The 17,990-nt window shown below is 50.5% G+C and overlaps 1 protein-coding gene across 1 annotated transcript; it reads right to left on the bottom strand.

Annotated features, from left to right (window-relative positions):
• Positions 1-6,105: 6,105 nt before the first annotated feature.
• On the bottom strand, positions 6,106-15,059 carry GPR174 (G protein-coupled receptor 174). Its single transcript, XM_058848172.1, has 2 exons — positions 14,172-15,059; positions 6,106-10,072 (listed from the first exon to the last, which is right to left on the bottom strand). Exon 2 carries the CDS (start codon positions 9,697-9,699, stop codon positions 8,722-8,724), a length of 978 nt encoding a protein of 325 aa, XP_058704155.1. The 5' UTR covers positions 9,700-10,072; positions 14,172-15,059; the 3' UTR covers positions 6,106-8,721.
• Positions 15,060-17,990: the final 2,931 nt, after the last annotated feature.

The following is a 17,990-nucleotide window of genomic DNA, read 5'->3' as shown; positions in this document are numbered from 1 at the left end:
GGCAAAAACTTGGTGTATTCACCCAACAGCCAGTTTTTCAGCTATTTTACCAAAATTAAACCTAAAAATGATTTGATCAAAGCTTCATCTAGCTGGTGCTCAGTGTCTTTGCTTAGTTTTTATCTATAGTAAAGAACACTTTTATAATAGAACTTACCTGTGTAAAACCCTGTCAATATCTGAGTAGAACTGTACTGCAGACATGGGTGTGGTGTCCGAGGGGGTGACACTGCTGGGATGCAAATGCAAACTCAATTATTGTAAGAGCTTCATTTACATCTGTGTTTACTGCAAAAGCATCCTGTGGGCACGGGACAATCACAAAGATCTCTGCAGGGATTTGGGGGAGCTGCCAGGTTCATTTTCTGACCCTATAAATTCAAAATTAGATGTAAATTTTAAATACCTTTATCAAGGTGAGGCTGGCAATGCAGTGCTTTGGATATTTCCTCTTCCAGTATTACATGTGAGTTCATTTGGGTTTTGTTTTTTTTAATCAGAAAAACATGTGAGAAAGAATTATTAAGAACACAGTTGATTTTGGTTCTCAGAGGAGATGATGTTGCCCTTTGCAGAACCTGATGCTCTGTGCGACTGCTGAGGTGTGGGTGGCTGTGGTGGCAGACTCTTCCATTAGAGTATGTAATGATCTAAATTAGAACTTCAGTCTCCTCCAGGCTTACTGTTCATAAAAATCTATAAAAATTGAACTTCTTTGCATATATAAATATCCTGAGATGAAGATCTGGAGAATTAAAAATAGGGATAGTGTGGAGACCTTTGGAAGACACCCACCCTGAGGCTTCAGGGTGGTATGAGAAAGAGCTTTAGCACCTCAGACTTGATAAACTGCTTGTCTAAAGTGTGCTTTTCTGGCAATAAGCTCAGCTCTGTGCAGGGCCCGGTGCAGAACAGCTGTGCTTGATGTGGCACTGAGAAATTGTCACCTCCCACTCCCAGCAGCACTCCCAGGGTTTGTGCAGGGGGCTGGGGGACAAAGAGCCTGCTGCAACTCCAGCAAGACTGGGCTGGAGTCCTGTGGGCTTTGTTGGTTCTTGGAAAATCCCCAAAATCCAGCTGTGCTCAGCAGAGTCTGGGGTGAGCGAGGGCTCAGCACTCAGCACCCTGGACCTGAGGGGAACCCGTGTCCCAAAATCTCAGGATATTTGGGTTGGAAGGGACCTTAAAACTCATCCTCTCCCATGGGCAGGGACACCTTCCACTACTCCAGGCTGCTCCAAGCCCCATCCAGCCTGGCCTTGGGCACTTGCAGGGATCCAGGGGCAGCCACAGCTTCTCTGGGCACCTGTGCCAGGGCAGAATTTCTCCTGTATACCCAAATTTCCCATCTTTCAGTGTGAACCCAATCCCCCTTGTCCTGTCGCTTCTTCCTGGTGAGCATTCCCTCTCCAGCTTCCTTGTAGCCCCTTCAGACGCTGGAAGGTCTCTTCTTCCAGAACCTTCTCCAGGCAGAACAGCCCCAGCTCTCTCAGCCTGTCTCCACAGGGGAGGTGCTGCAGCCCCTTAACAACTCGGCCTCCTCTGGCCTCATTCCAACATCTCCATGTCCTTCTGGTGCTGGGGACACCAGCCCTGGACACAGCGCTGCACTGGGGTCACAGCAGAGCTGTGTAGCACCAGATAAATGGGGTGCAGCCCCCAAAACCTCCATTTTGTGGCTGAATTACCCTCCTGGGAGGGCTGAGCTCGAGGTCAGGCTTGGAAGGATTAAAGCTGCTTTGCCTGTCCTAATTCCAGGCCGGGTGGGGGATGGCCCTGCTGCCAGCTGTGGCACAGAGCCCAAATGCCAACACTGATTGAAGCTTCCAGGCTGCCACCAAAATAATTACAATATGGATAATTACAGTAACATTATTGCATTAACATTATTTCTTCATTATGAGTATATATTTGTGATATTACCTAGGCAATAGGATGGGTGTATTTCCTGTCTTGAGAGTAATTAGAGGCTCTCCACCTACCACACCACCTCCCAGGGAAATTATTTCTTATAGTTCAACTATTCTGTTTACTTGAATGTGTTTTCTCTCTTTTTGTGCTGTGACAGCCTTGAGTTCCACCTTAACAGATGTAAGAGTGAATTTCCTGTCTGCAGACTCATTCTCGCTGTGGATGGTGGTTTGTGTCTTGCAGAAGTGTCTGGGTTCTACTGAGCTGTTCATTTTAGGGCTTGTTGATGTTTGGAGATGTTGTGGGTTAAATCCATGGGTGGACACCTGATTTTGGAATAAGAAACTTCCTTCCCACAGACCTAATCCCTTGTTGGTGTGGAACCCAGTGGTTTTATTCTGGAATGAGAGTGTCAGCATGTGGGATTCATCAGGAATGGAACCATGGATGGAGGAGGTTTAGATGGGATATTAGGAAGAAATCCTTCCCTGTGAGGGTGGGCAGGCCCTGGCACAGGGGGCCCAGAGAAGCTGTGGCTGCCCCTGGATCCCTGGAAATGTCCAAGGCCAGGTTGGATGGAGCCTGGAGCAGCCTGGGCTAGTGGAAGGTGTCCGTGCCCATGGCAGGGGATGGAATGAGATCCCCTTAAAGATCCCTTCCCACCCAGCCATTCCATGGTTCTGTGGATAATCCTGTACCTTCCACCTGATGGCCCAAAATCCCCTGGGAGGGAAGGGCTGTGGAGGGTGTTTGGTTCTGTGGGGTGATGATCGCAGTGGTCACTTGGTGATAAGTAATTCACCTCTTCAGATTCTCTGTCCTTGGTGGTTGTAGCTTTTGTCATCTCATATTCTCAGCCTTTTGCACTGATTAATCCTTAATTTTTTTAAAAATAAGAGTGATGTAGAAGCTCCACTTCAGCCCACCCTTCCCTTACCAGTGTGCCTTCTCACCCAGCCTGAAGCTGGAATCAGTCACAGCTTTGCCTCCTCATCTCATGACCAAAAAAACCCCAAACAAGGCGGGAGGCTCAGACTTTCACACACCCCAAGGCCGACACTTCCGTGGTGAGCGGGGCTGCTGCTGCTCTGTGCCCGTGAGCAGCCCAGGGGAGGGGGTGCACAGGAAGGGCTCTGTGCTTATCAGATCCATCTGTGCCTCACCTTCAGCTGCCTCCCCGTGGGGAGGAGCCCTCCTGCTCCCCTCACCGCTCCTGTGCTGTGGCAGGGCACTGCTGGATCCCTGGAGGATGCTCCAAAGCCACAGCTCCTTCTCTTCCCTCCCATCTCCAAGGCTTTGCCATGGTGAGGCTGCAGTGGTGCAGGTGGCTGAGCACAGCTCACCCCAGGATTGCTGCCTGCTGGGGCCTTTCTCAGGCCCTGTTCTCCCCCTGGATCGAGACCCTTTGTCATGGGTTAGCTTCACCCTTGATTGAGGGAAAATCAAATCTGTGGCTGGCTGAGGGAAAAGTGAGCTCCAGATCTTCACAGCCTTTAGAATCCCCGAATGGTTTGGGTTGGAAGGAACCTGAAAGCCCAAGTTCCAGCCAGTTCAGCTCCCACTAGACCAGGTCCCTAGACCAGAAACACTTTATGTTTCACCAATAAATATCCCATTTGCAGATATACTTGATAACACCTTTATCCTTTTGCAGACCCCTGTATCCCAAACATTTGTTGTTTCTCAGTGGAGCTGATGGTTTCCTTCCACAAAACCCTTCATTCTGCTTTCAGTATAATTTGATTTTCTTGGGTTTTTTGTGTTTTAATTTATATTTTCTTTTTAAAAACCAACCAAAACCCTCTTGTGCTTGAAGGCAAGATGTGTCCTCGCTGTAGAGCTGGGATTACAGCAGAGCACAGTGATGATTTGAACCAGATCTCACCAGGGATTTGAAGTCCCATTAGAGACTCTTGGGCTGGGGCAGACGAGCCCAGAGGGAGAAATTTTGGGTGAAGGAACTCAAGGAGCAGCATGACATCAATGTGGGCAGTGCTGCTGTTCTTTTTGGTTTTGGGATGGTGCTGGTTTAGGACTTTTAGGCTGTTGAGCAGCAGGAACAGCCTGGGCTGTGGGCTTTGATGGTTTGTGTTGATTCACTTAAATAAGAAATCTCTCATTCAAACAGAACCTCACAACTCTCTGAGTTCCAGCTTCTGTTTCACTCAGGTCTCCTGGGAACTTTCTCTGGAGCTGTGCAGATGTTTGTATGACCACAGGGAGTACCCTGCCCTTAAATATCCAGTGTGCTGTGACTGTGGCTTGGTCCCAGATAATGGCACTGCTCACAGGACTGGTGATCTGACAGCACATGAGGGAAAGGAGTCAGCCGAAACAAAAGCTTGGGTGGGTTAAATCCTTTAAAATGAGTTTTTTCCCGTGGGACTTGTGGGATTCCGAGTGGGGAGGCAAAGCTGGACATTGTGGGTGGTAAAAGCCATGACCTTCCATGAGCTGGAGCTCACCAAGATATTCCCTTTTCACAGCCCTGTTGGGCCCCTGGGAAAATGGGAGATGAGTTAAGAGAGTGGTTCCTTCTCACAGTTCCTTATGGCACTCAGTCACATCACTGTGTTCATCCTGCCTTTGCTGGTTGCTTGGACTTTTCATTTTCTTCCCTGAATTTGTGGGGGGAAAAAGTAAACTTGAGCAAAAATGGTGTTGAAAATTATTACCTTGATGATTGTAGCTCAACCTCGTGGTGAGCATGGAGGTGGACCATGGTGACCTGACCTCCAAGGAGCTTCCTTCTCCTCTCCTCCCTTTAACCTCATGGTGGCACCTCTGGGCAGCCCAGAGCAAACACTGGCCCTGATGGGGTCAGTGTGACCTGAGAGACAGGAACAGAGCTGGAAGCAGGAACCAGAACCAGGTCTTCACCTCTGAGGCAGTGGCATTACTACATTTTATCTCTATTATTGTGTGCTCATGCCTTTACATAACCAAACCTTTTTTCTAAATCAGATTTTTTGGCCACAGCTGTAGATCATGTAGATCAGATTCTCAGAGTTTATCACCCCAAAGGATGCAGCTCCTCTGCCCTGACTTAACTGGCAGCATGAAGCAGGCACTGCCCTGATGGGTCTAGCTTATTTTTGGTCATGATGTTTATCAAAACATCTCTGACAAGATTTTAGCTTTATATTTTTGTGTTGAATGGGGTGGGATCATATTTGGGTCACTCTCTGGAGGTTGTTTTTAGTTATTGAGGTCTGAGGAGCAGAGTCCAGCAGTGCCAGGGGTGCTCTGTGTGTGCATTTACACCCCATGAGCTGGGCCGAGGCTCATTTTTAACAGCAAAGTGAAAAAGGAAGTAAAAAGTGCAGTAAAATGTGTCAAAGCTGCCTTAACCCCAGCAGGAAAATCTAATGAGTTACAGAGAAATGGGGACTCTGCTCAGGATGTTGAGCAACCGTGTGACAAAACAGCAAATAAAACAGTGCTGGTAAAAGAAAATATGAGTGAGAGGACAAAAATTCTGCTTTGGTAAGAGAAGCTGTAAATCAGCCCTGTTCATGGCCAGAAGAGATCTCTGGGATTCCATGGATGGCTGATGGTGATGGCAGAGGATGAGGAGGGCACTGGGAGTGGTGGAGGAGACGTGGCCTGGGGTGGCTGGGGGTGTCACCTCCCCGAGGCTGGGGCACAAATCCTGCAGGAGGGAGGGACAGCCAAGGGTGCCCTCACAGGATGGCTCAGGGCAGAAATGATGTGGAACTAAAACAGGGAATTCATCAGGGATATTGGGGTGTGGGGTGGGATTGGGGATGGGATTGGGGATGGGATTGGGGATGGGATGGGATGGGATGGGATGGGATGGGATGGGATGGGATGGGATGGGATGGGATGGGATGGGATGGGATGGGATGGGATGGGATGGGATGGGATGGGATGGGATGGGGGAAGGGAAGGGAAGGGAAGGGAAGGGAAGGGAAGGGAAGGGAAGGGAAGGGAAGGGAAGGGAAGGGAAGGGAAGGGAAGGGAAGGGAAGGGAAGGGAAGGGAAGGGAAGGGAAGGGAAGGGAAGGGAAGGGAAGGGAAGGGAAGGGAAGGGAAGGGAAGGGAAGGGAAGGGAAGGGAAGGGAAGGGAGCTGTGCTCCCACTGCTGTGCCAGCTGTCACATGCCAGGGCAGCTGTCACATGCACAAAGCCCCAAGGAAGCTGCTGGGTCTCGTGCCCGAGGGGGATGAGAGGCTGTGCAGCTGGGCTGGGAGCACGGGAGAGGCGATGGGAGCGGGGCAGGGTTGGAGCAGACCCAGAACTCTGCTTCTCCCTGACCCCACCACCCTCACCCACCTTGTACCATGTGTGAGAAAGGCTCCCAAAACACTCTGTGCTCATTTTGAGCAGCTCCAGCTCCCCAAGCACCCCTCAAACCACCCCTGAGGCTGCACTCTCGCCACAGTGGCTCTCCTTTGGCCCAGCAGGAATTAAAACTGATTCTGTGCCCAAAAGCCACTTCTCATTTCAGCACAGAGCCAGCCTGGTGAGGGCACGGGCAGAGACCTCAGTGCTTGCTGCTCAGTGATAACAACGCCTTGGGGAGGGCAAACAGAGGAAACCCTTCCTGCAAAAGTAAAGGGGATATTCTGGGGATTTGTTCTCAGTCACATTCTCATTCAGATTCCCACTCCAGTGCTGCACACCAGATTATTCAGATTGTTTTAGAGATTCACTGAATATGCTGAGTTAGAAGGGACTCCTAAAGATCATTGAGTCCAGCTCATGGATCCTGAGACACTAAAAAATACAGGGGCATGGCAAAAATACCCACAGCATGAAAATCCAGCTCCTGGAAATCTAAGGAACATCCTGACTCTGCACTTGTTGGTGGCAGCATCCCCAGGGGCCTGTGAGAGCTCAGGGTGTCCCCAGCAGATGCCACCTGGAGCAGAGGTGCCCTGGGGGAGGGCAGGGAGGTGTCCCCTGAATTCATCTCGTGTCACCAACCCTGACCATTGCACCAACCTCCTGTAGAAAAGATAATTAACACTCATTTGAATAAGCCCCGTTACCGTGGCAGGGGGGGGAAGGTGCTGCTGCACCCACGGGATTTTCTGGGTGGAAAATTTTCAGCTGCTTGAGGTTTCTGTCACTGAACAATTTCTGAACTTCTGACACCGTTTTATGTAACAACCTTTTCTCCCTCAGGAGCTGAAAGTGACTCTGGGGGGTTTGGACAGGGCCACCCTGGTCCCCTCCCATGGTGGCCAGAAAGGACAGGGATGGGCTGGATTCCTGCAGCTGGAGGAATTCCCATTACCCTGGGAAATCTGTCCCTTTGACTTCTGTCCCCAGTGCAAGAAGAAGAGTAAAATAATTTCAGAGAACCATCTAAAATGTTCTAAAGGCCCTCAAGAGGCATCAAATCCAGGTGCTGCCACATGTTTGTGTGTATTGGTGATGCAGGGGGGAGAAAGGGCCAAGAATTAGATTTAAAAAACATTTTTAGAAATGATTGTTTTATTATATACAACAGGAAGTATAAAAATAAATATTTTTTTTTTTTGGTCACTGTGAATATGCTTTGTGGTTTCCATGAATTATCAGTGCTTGCTCAGCCATCAGGCACTGGCTCAGATTCCTGTAAGGAAGAGGTGGTGGAGTTTTCTTTTATTATATGAAAAAGTTTTTGAAAAAAAACCAAACTTCTTGTGTTCTGGCACTCTCTGGGCTTCACATCATTTTCCTACAATGTGTATGTCCCTTATATAAATTATAAAACAACATTTGCATAAATAAGAAATGATACTGGCACAGTATTTTACATTTCCAATGTTCACAGAAAAGTAACATTTTACAAGAAGGTGCAAATGAAATACCAAAGTCAAGCCCAAAGCCTCTGTGGTTTGAATTTAAAGCAAATATTATCAACAAAGCATCCACCTTTGAGCCTTTCTTAAAAATCTCTCGTGGCACCTTTGATTTTGTTTCCAGGGGGTTCCCATTACAGAGAACTTTGGGGAGGTTTGGATCCTCTGTTTGAATCCTGCTGCTGTTTGTGGGGAGTGGATGGGATGGCCGTGGGTCAGTTATCAGTGAAAGGGAAATAATTTGCCCCATTTTTGGTGAAAAGAGGATCTGAAAGGCTCGATGGACACCTGGCTTGAATAAATACCCTCCAAGCACAACCTCATGGTTCAAAACCCACGGCGTGGCTCTAACCCTTGTCTTTGCATCCAGAAGTGGGAACTGACGGCAGAAAAACAGTGTGTGGGATCTTCACTGACTGTGATTTGGGGTGGTGGCATTTGCTACACCCCCAAATGAGGCTTCATGAATTATTTGAATGGGAAGTCCTTTGGGGCCACCTTCTGCTCCTCACTCTGTGCTCAGCGTGGCTGGAGCAGGCTCTGGGCACTCTCTGGAGAATCAGTCTCTGCTGAATTGTCTCGTGCTTCAGAAACAGAGAATCTTGTGCCATCCAGTACTTTTTAGGATCAAATTCTTTCTGCACAGCAAGACCCCAGAATCTTTGCTGTTTCTTGCTGACCAAGACATGGTGCCATGTTGTGACAGTGGGGCTGGTGTCACCTCTCCCATGGGTCTGTGACCTCCTGCTGTCCAGCTGAGGAGTGGAAATGCTCCTATTTATATTCAGTGAAAATCTGCACCTTAAGTATTAAATCAACACATTCCTGGTCAGGTTTGGGGATATTTTTTGGGGAGGCAGGAGGTTTTGTTTATTCCAAGCCTCACCAAAAGCAGAAGTTTGAATTGTTGTTCTCAGTGTCCTGAGGGAAAAAATTGTGTCAAAGGCCAAAATGTGATGAGTATTGGAAGTGCTGGCAGCAGTTTGGGAAGGGCAGCTCTAGTATTCCGTGGTGTCCTCGCTGAGCACATCCCTGGAGTGCTTCCTGCTGTAGCTGAGGTGCTGGAGCTGGATGCTGTCCTGCAGATCCTGCCTGGAGAGGCGTCTCCTGAACTCATCCGTGGTGAAGTAGTAGATGATGGGATCCACGCAGGAGTTGAGGCTGGCGAGGCACAAAGCCACGGCGTGGAACGCCGAGATCTGCACGCAGCCCTCCCGGATCTGCCTGGTTTTCACAAAGAAATCCAGCGGGAAGCTGATGTGATAAGGTGCAAAGCAAATCAGGAACACCAGGGCGCAGGTGAGGATCATCTTTAAAGCCTTTTTCTTCTCGCCCAGGTCCCGGGAAGCAGAGTGCCTCTCCTTTAGTGATAAGATTGTCTTCCAGGAGCAGTACAGGATGATGAGCAGGGGGGTCACAAACCCCACCAACTCTGCTATGGTCATCAGCGTGATGGAGGTGGGGAGGTCGAGTTTCTTGATGGGAAGATCCACAAAACAGGTGTTTTTGTCATCCTGGTGCTGCATCCTGAGGAGCGGGAAAGGCAGGCAGCCCACACAGACCACGACCCAGCCCACGATGCTGATGTAGACATCACAGACACGCCTGCAGTCGCTGAATTTGAAGGGGTGCATGAGGAACAGGTACCTCCTCACGCTGATGCACACCAAGAAGTAGATGCTGGCGTACATGTTGACGTACTTCAGGTAGAAGCAGAGCATGCAGAGACCTCCTCCGAACTCCCAGGTGCCCGTCAGGTAGTAAAAAATCCTCAGGGGCAAGGACAGCACTTGTGATAAGTCAGCAATGGCTAAATTGATCATAAATATGACAGCCCTTTTAGTCTCTTTCATGTAGCCATAGAAGACCCACAAGGCCAGGGTGTTCCCGATGAGCCCGGGGATCAGGATCACCGTGTAGGTGACGGCGTAGTAGGGCTTGAGGTCTGGCTCACTGCAGTTGGAGCTGTTGCTCATGGTTGTGCTCCGGCTCCGTGCTCAGCCCCGGCATCATAACCCGTCCATCCCGCCTGTCCTGCAGCCAGGGTGGCCTCGGGGTCCAAAGGGAACAGTCCAGCCCTGGAATCCGTGTGGGAGGCTCCGCTCACCGGCTCATCCTGGCGAGTTTTGGTGTGGGGGGAGTTAATTCCAGCCCTGCCCTGCTCATGCTCCTGGTCAGAGCTCGCTGGGGTCAGCTGCAGGATGGGCAGGAGGGATCCACACCGGGAAAAGCATTGCCATGTGCCCAGGTGGACAATTCCTCACCAGAGCTGTGTCTCTGTCACCTTTTGGGTGGCATTTCAGCCTCTTCTCTCAACACAGGGGTTCAACACCTGACGTGGCCCTGCAGCTGGAAGACAGAAAGGTTCACTCACTATTTTACTATTTTATTTTATATTTACTATTTAATGCACTATTTAATGCAATTTCTTACTTACTTGAGACATATTCTTACTTATAACTATGGGAACATAAGTTTATAACTTTTCTATTTAATGTCTGTGTACCTTTATCATTACACTGACCCAAGCTCTTTCTAAGGCTGCGTTGTTGGGAGATGGGAGGGAATAGTGCAAGAGTTATGGGAGAGCTGGGAAGAGCTGGAGCATCTCTCCAGCAGAAATCCCTGTGGCTTTGGTGGTGATCAGCTCTTCTGCTGCCCTGCCCAGTGGAGGTGCAGAACCACCAAGGAATAAATAGAAACTGTGTTCATTTTCTGCTGCAAACCTGGGGGTGTTGCTCTTCCTGTGTGCCAGGAAACACTGCTGGGATGCTCTGGTAACCTGCCTCACCTCCCAAAAACTCCTGAGGGGAGAACTCCCCTGGCTTCCCAGGAAAGCTCTCAGAGCATTCCCACCCTCCCCAGCTGCAGGTGACAGAAGGAAATCTGCTCCTCGTGTAACCCATGTGCACACAAACCACAGAAAATGGGGTGGGAGTGCCAGGTCAGTGGCTTTCACCAAACCAGGGTCAACTTTTTAATTTCACCTTAAAAAATAGGGCATGAACTGTCCTTTGCACAACTACCTGCTTTTCATCCAGTTTGACTTCCTCACAGCTGCTTTTTCTAAGCCTGTCCTTACCCACCGTGCACATCTGGGGCTGTTGGTAATACCAGAACTGGTTCTAAGGAGGCTGGAGGAGAGGATTTTATGTAAAATTGCAGGCCAAACAGGTGATGTTATCTGAATGTGTCAGACAAAAACCTCAGCCAGATCTGATAAATCTAGAGGAAATTCAGATCTCTGCCCAAACCCTCTCAGGCTTGCCTTCGGCTTCCACATGAAGAATTATCCTGCAGGTCTAAGTGGGAGAAGTCTGTAGGTACCAACCCAGATGCCAAAGGCACATTTACATGATCTAAAATGTTTTAATTATTTTCATTAAAATTTTTTAAATTTTAAAGGTAAAATTACATCTGCTGCAGTCTCTGCTGGTTTTTTCCCAGCGCTTAGGTACAAATGTGTACAAAAAGTGCTTAGGTACAAAAGGTACAAAAAACATTTATTAATGATGTTCAACACTTTTTGGTGTAATGGCACCAAAACTTTGAAGTAGATTTGTGTGGAAACAGAAAATCTGCCACAAAAGGAAACGTATTTACTTTTGCATTTTCTCTTGCCAAGGAGTCTGAGATGTCTTCCTTCCTTCTTTTTAAAGAGGGAGCATCTAACTCAAGCAGTGGAGTAAAATGACTTGTGAAATGATCCTGTTATGCTTCAGGAGTGAAAATTAATAATATTTTTATTTTAACAATTTTTCTTATCAATTTAAACTAGCTTGTCTCTCCTCTCCTGTTGGCAGGGGGTCCTGACACCCACTCAGGAAGACTTGATCATGCTCCTTTTCCTCTGGCTGCATTCCCAGGTGGGAAAACCCTCCTTAACTCCACCTCTGGGCCATGGGACACACAGAGGGAAGGACAAACTGCACCCCCAGCCCTTCCACACATCCACATCTTATTTTTCCTGCTTCCCCCCAGCTCCTGCCCTTCCCCATCCCCATCACACAGCAACTTTCCAGCCTGGTCCTGGGGCAGGGAGGCACTTGCAGCACTTTCTGCCTCTCCCTGTGGCATGAAGGGGCTCAGCCAGGGCACCCAGGGCACCCTCGGAGCTGGGGAGGGGGTGTAAAAACTCAGCAATGTGAGAAACGGCGTTTTGGAAATCCCAAGCAGCAACATCACAGAGTTCAGCCCCATGTGCTGTGTAGAAAACCAGCAGGATGCTAAAAAAATCTCCAGAAAGAGGAAATTTGGGTTTGCATGCTCTGTGCTTGCTTCCCCCTCACTGCAAGGGGGTGGGTGACAGACTCTCCACAGACACAGCCTCCTTCTCCCCTGAACAGCTTTTCCCCCTGATTTTTCCATGGGTACCCCCCAAATCAGCTATGCTGGGGCACTGGATGAAGATTTGTGCCCAATGAAACAGAGCAGCAGGTAAGAGTTGCACATGGCAGCTCTTAAATCAGCTTATTGGAGCTGTTAGAGCCCCAAATCAGCTCGTTAGATCTGGGTACATCCTGGGTAAAGCATTTCCCACGTGCTGGAGGACCCTAACCCAGAACCCCTGCAGGGGCTGGGGGTGTGGAGCAGCACCTTGCCCTGCTCACAGGTGGGCTCTGCCCCACAGCCTCAGCAGAGCTCAGCAGTGCCCAGGCTCCTCACCTGAGGCTGCTTAGAGGTGCCCAGTGTGGATCCTCGTTAGGAAATCTGGGGGGTTTTTACTCCTAAACCCCTCTGGGTGTGGGGGAAGCTTTGAGAGCAGCTCCTGGCTGGGCTCGGTTTGTGGCTGCTGTCCTTGCTGCTGCCTGGAGCCCTCTCGGAGCTGGGATCTGCCAACACCTCCTGCTCCTCCCCGGAGCCAGGTGGATCAGCCTGGGTGGATCCTCCACCTGGCCCAGGTGAGCTGGGGGTGCTCAGCCCCTCGTGTTCAGTGTGGGATGTGTTTTAAGAACACCCAAAATCGGTGTCAGGGGCACGGCAGCAGCACCCTGGTGCTCCCTGCTCACTTACCCTCCTGGGGGAGCTGAGCTGGGCTGTGCCTGGCACCTCTCGTGTGTTTTTCCTCCTTCTCCTCCACAGCCTAAAATAAAAGCAGAACATGCACAGGGGAAACATCAAATGGAAATTCAGTTTCCTGTGCAAGTGAAGGCGGGGTGAGGGTGGCTCAGTCCCTCCAAAGGGGTTCTGTGGGGAGGGCAGAGCTGGCCCAGGCTGGCCTGGGCTTCTCCCAGTGCCCACTTGGTTCTCTGGCTCACCTGAAATGCTGCTCTCCTGCTTTGGCAGGGAGTAGAATTTACAAGGTATTAACTGAAAATAGAGATGCTAAAACCAGAAACTGAATGTTGTATTGGGTCGGTTTTTGGTTCTTTTAACGAATGACAGAAGAAGAGGCTCCTCTGCCTTGAAGTCGTTTCCTGGTAGATATTTGGGATTTATCTCTGTCAAAGCGATGTTGCCCCTTGCTGTGCTAACTAAATTCCAAGAATATGAAGGGAAAAAAATAAATTCTCTGGTTTAATGCCATGTGAAATACTCTGCTTTTGCCTTTTAATCCTTGCAAAAGCTCTTGTCCTCCTTTGTTAATATTTATCCTGGTTAAGAAGGGAAAATAACCCGGAGCAGCAGTGCTGTGTGTCAGCCTAATCCCCCACCCTCCTTCTCCCTTCCTGGCACACCCAGATGTCCCTGGGAGATGTTTCTGGCACCAAAGTTGGGAGTTATCCCCCCAAACCATCAGCACACAGCGCCCAGGGATGCACAGCCACGTCCCTGTGCTGTGATGACCCTGTCCTCTTCCTCCCTGGTTCTCGCAGTCAAATGGAAATTGGCCCATGGAAAATCAGTGTGAGGAACAGACCACTTGGGAAAATCCATGGGACAAATAGAGGGAGACAAACCCATGGGAAAACGTGGAGCAGTGGGAATTGGGTCAGTTATCCCTGCGTGGGGAGGATGGGGCTGTGTGACCTCAAAGGCTCCTGACAGACGAGTCCCATCCCAGGTGGTGCTGGGTTTGCAGAGGCTGGAGTTGGGGTTAATCCTTAAATTCAGCTGCTCACTCAATGAGAGCAGAAAACACAGCTTGAAACTTCAAGGCTGGGTGTTTTAACCTCAGCCATCCCCTCCTCTCACTCGGATGCTCAGAGCATCCCATGGGCACACACAGGAGCTCTTCCATAAATGAAATATTATCTCCTTACCCATAGCTGGGCTTACTCTACATCTCCCCCCTTCTCCCTGTTCACTCTGGGAGTTCCACCAGGTCTGTGGTGGAGCCAGGACCCCCCTGGCTGTCCCTGGGCTGTCCCATCCCCTCTCAGCACTCCCGGCAGAGCCGCACTAAATCTATGGCACAACAATCAAAAAACACCCACAAAACCCCAAATGAACCCCCCCTCAGCCTGCCCCAAGGAAAAACCGGCACAGAGAGGAATTCCAGCCCTACCTTTGCTGGCCCTGAGGCTGTCCCGGAGTGTCCCCACGGCGGGTCCCTCCCTCGCTGTGCAAAGCAAAAGCGCAAGTGGCGGGGAGCGGCTGCGCCGTGGGGAGCGGGACGGGCACGGCGGGGCCCCCTGGCAGCGCTTTGGGGTCCCTGCCCCCCATCCTGCCTGCAATCACCCGCTTTCCTTCCCTCGCCGTGCTGTTCACCGTGTTTGTTCGGCTGCTGGTGGTGTCGGGGTGTTTTGGGAGCGGTGTCGCCCCGGTTGCTGTTCCCGCAGCCAGCGGTGGGGGTAGGAGCCCGCAGCTCCTGGGGACAGGGACGCGCTGGCAGGTGCCACCCGTGTGCCACCCGTGTGCCACCCTGTCACCTCTGGGACAGCTGCAGAGCTGAGGGAATGAGAGGATTCATGGATTATTTTCACTCCCCAGCTGGCTGGGAAAGGCTCCTTCCCTCTCACCTGGATGTTCGCGCCCCTGTGCTGCAGTCCCGGTGGTTTTTGGGGAGATTCAGGGTCCCCCCCGAAGCTGATCGTGGGCAGATTTGGGCTCCCCAAAAGCAGCGAGCTCTCCACGGTCATTATTATCCCCTTCAGGGGATTCCCGCAGCTCTCATGGAGCTGACCGGGGTGAGAGCCAAGGGCTCTTCTTTTCCAAAAGTGCCACAAAGTGGTGTCACCTACGGCCACATTCCTGGGCCAACGAGGTCCCCGGCCATCGGCAGAGGGCAGAGCTGGCTGCACTTCGAGTTTGAAAAGCAGCACTTCCCTTCTTATCCAGAGGAGGACTCCAGCTCCAGGAACATCAACAAGAATTCTTGTTAAGGGAGCAATGGTTCAGTTGGTTAATTTGAAAAAATCACTTTTCTAACAATTTCCAGAGAAGTTCTGCAGAGATTTGCAGCTGTTCAATTTGCATTTATTCATTTTTCTTACACATCTTCCCAGGAGAACATACAGCATATATATATATATATATATATATATATATAATATTACACCTGCTCCCTTAAGGCACCATTGATTTACTCCTATCACGATTCCAGCTTAGGGTTTGTAGCTCTCTCCACACCTTTTTGTGGTGGTTTATTAATGGTTATTAATGGTCCTTACAGCCTGGAAGGGCACAGGGTTTGTCACCCTGTGTTGGGCCAGCCCCTCTCTAAGGCTCTGTGGATCACATCTCCCAAAAATGCTGCTGTGTGCCTGCTCCAGCAGCTGCTCCTGCTGGTCAAAGCTTCCAGCTTTATTCTGGAGCTGTTGATGACTTGATGGGCTTTGATTAAAGTGGGAGCCAGAGCTTTCAGCAGTGTGGGATCTTCTCTGCAGAGTTGTCCCTGTGGGGCAGGGCTGGGTTTTGGACTGATGTTTTTGGGCTGGCAGCAGTGGGGGTTTAGTGATAAAAGGAGGTTCCTTGGTGCTGTGGTCTCACTGAACTCTCAGTGGCTGATGCTGCCTCAGCTCATGTCAGTCCTGGGCTGTTTCCCTAATTTCAGCAGGATCTGGGATGTGAAACTTTCCCAGCACCTCCCACCAGTTACCTCTGCCGTGCTCTCATTTATTTCCTCTCCCCAAAACTGTGTGATGTGACACACAGGGGTCCCCAGTCTCACCCTGCTCCACCAGCACTTCCCTGTGTGACCCTGGCACCTCCCTGTCCCCCACGAGGGTTGAGGGGGGTGGTTTGGAGGTGATTTTAATAGACAATAAAACAAAGGCCAGTCCCAGGAATCACCAACCCCTGGGTTTGGGGGTGGGCTCCTCTGCTTTCCCCACTCCAGCACGTGATGGATTCTCTGTTTCACTTCCATTTCCACAGCAGCCAGCCTGGTGTGGGAGGGCAGAGCCTGAGCTTGGGGCAGGGAGTGGATGTAGGGTACTGAGGGAGGTTTTGTTTGAAAACCATCCTGCAGAGCAGCCCCAAATCCTGTTTTGCTGGTCCCTTGCTCTGTGTGCATTGCCACCAGCATCCATCCCATTTCCCATCACTCCAGGAGCATTCCTGGGGTGTGGGGTGGGAATTGAAGGTGGCTTTACCAGCAGCCAAGTGCCAGTCTCAGAGTTCTGCTGTCCCCAGGGAAAATCCTTTCTGGACCCTCCAATCCTGCTGTAGTTGAGGCCAACAAAAATCAGGAGGTCTTGGAGCTGGGCATCAGATTGCAAAGCAATTATTTTACAGCATAAAGTAAAATTTTAAAATTGTGTTTTTCTCTTGTATTGATTATATATTTATTTTTCTCTTTAGTTACATTTGTATCTTAGAAGGATTGGAAGTTCTCAGTTCATCTAAGCTTGTGCTTCATGACCTTGTAGGGTCTCCTCAGAGAGAACCAGCTGAGGCCTTTCTGATCAGCACTGCCTGTCTTTAATAGAAATAATCCCTGGGAAGAGGTTTTCTGTCTGTTCTCCACCGGGCTGGGGCTGTCCCAGGGGAAAGGAGCGTGTCTGGAAAGGGGGAGCAGGCGCAGCTCCATGGATGCAGGGCTCGTGTGGAGCCAGGGATGCAGCCGTGCTGCTGACACTAAGCTGGGGGCTAAAAACTGCTGGATTTCCCTGCCCTGTGTGCCTGGAGCAGGGAATTCTCTTCAAAAATCAAAAAACCCTTGCAAAAGGAGCAGGGCTGGGCGATGGCGTGGCAGCGTCTGCCGGGAAGGATGTGCTGGCTGTGCAGGGATGAGGCTTTGGCTGTTCCTTGGAATGCTGAGCACCCTCCCGGTGCTGAACGCTGCCATGGCATCCACACAGAATTCCCAAATCCCCTCCCCTGTGCCCTGAACAGGACCCTGGGGCATGGGAGGGGTGATGGACACACCTGGGGCTGTCACACGGTGCTGTCCCACCACACCCCTTGGGCTTTGCAGGGTGTTGCTGGCTGAGCACATGAATCAGAAAATTGGACTGGGGTCTGATGAAATCATGGCTGTCTGGAAAACTGCTCCCTGGCTTGGAAAACAGCTCCCTGGCTCGGCTGGGTTTGAGGCAGCAAAATTCACTTTCAGTGTGTTTGATTTGTGCTGGGGATTGGAGCTGTTGGTGTTTGTTCCTTTGCCAGGGACAGCGCTTCCCCTCTCCAGCACGGGGTGGGTGGGTGGAGAAGCTGCCCCTTGCCAGCAGTGGTGCCAAAAATCAGGAGAGGCTCCATTGTGAGGGCTCCACAGAGGTTTTCCAGAGGCAAAGTCACTTTGGGGCTGGACTGGGAGCATGTGGTCATGGAGGGAGGATAAAGGTATTTTTAGCAAGGAGAAAAGCAGCTCCCCTCCTTCCCTCCCTGTGGGGCCCTAAAAAGTGTCGTGCAAGGGACAGTTTGGATACTCCCAAGGAGTGCATAATTTCAGGGATATATAAGTGTAGGTTTAGATGGGATCTTGGGAAAAAATTGTTCCCTGTGAGGGTGGGGAGGCCCTGGCACAGGGTGCCCAGAGCAGCTGTGGCTGTTCCTGGATCTCTGGAATTGTCCAAGGCCAGGATGGATGGGACTTGGAGCAGCCTGGGATAGTGGAAGGTGTCCCTGCCCATGGCAGGGGGTGGGATGAGCTTTAAGCTCCCTCCCAACCCAAACCATTCCATGATGATCCTAGGACAGGTCAAACAGGAGGCTGGCAGGCATTGGAAGAGCAGGAAACAGCAGTTTGTACTAGAAAAGGATGTTTCTTCAGAGATTGATTTACAGAAAACACAGCAAAATCCTTGCTAGCCAGGGTGTCCAACCCAGCAAGGGATTTTTCAGCTTTATTTCCCCTGCCTGAGGCAGGCACAGCCTGAGGGAGGGTTGGCTGCTGAGTCTCCATGTGACATTACTGAGAGCTTTACGTTTGCTCTTTCCTGTT

This window comes from Poecile atricapillus, chromosome 12 (assembly GCF_030490865.1).
Source record: "Poecile atricapillus isolate bPoeAtr1 chromosome 12, bPoeAtr1.hap1, whole genome shotgun sequence".
Taxonomy (NCBI): domain Eukaryota; kingdom Metazoa; phylum Chordata; class Aves; order Passeriformes; family Paridae; genus Poecile; species Poecile atricapillus.
The sequence above is the reverse complement of the archived record's forward strand: the minus strand, read 5'-3'. Positions and strand labels throughout refer to the sequence as shown.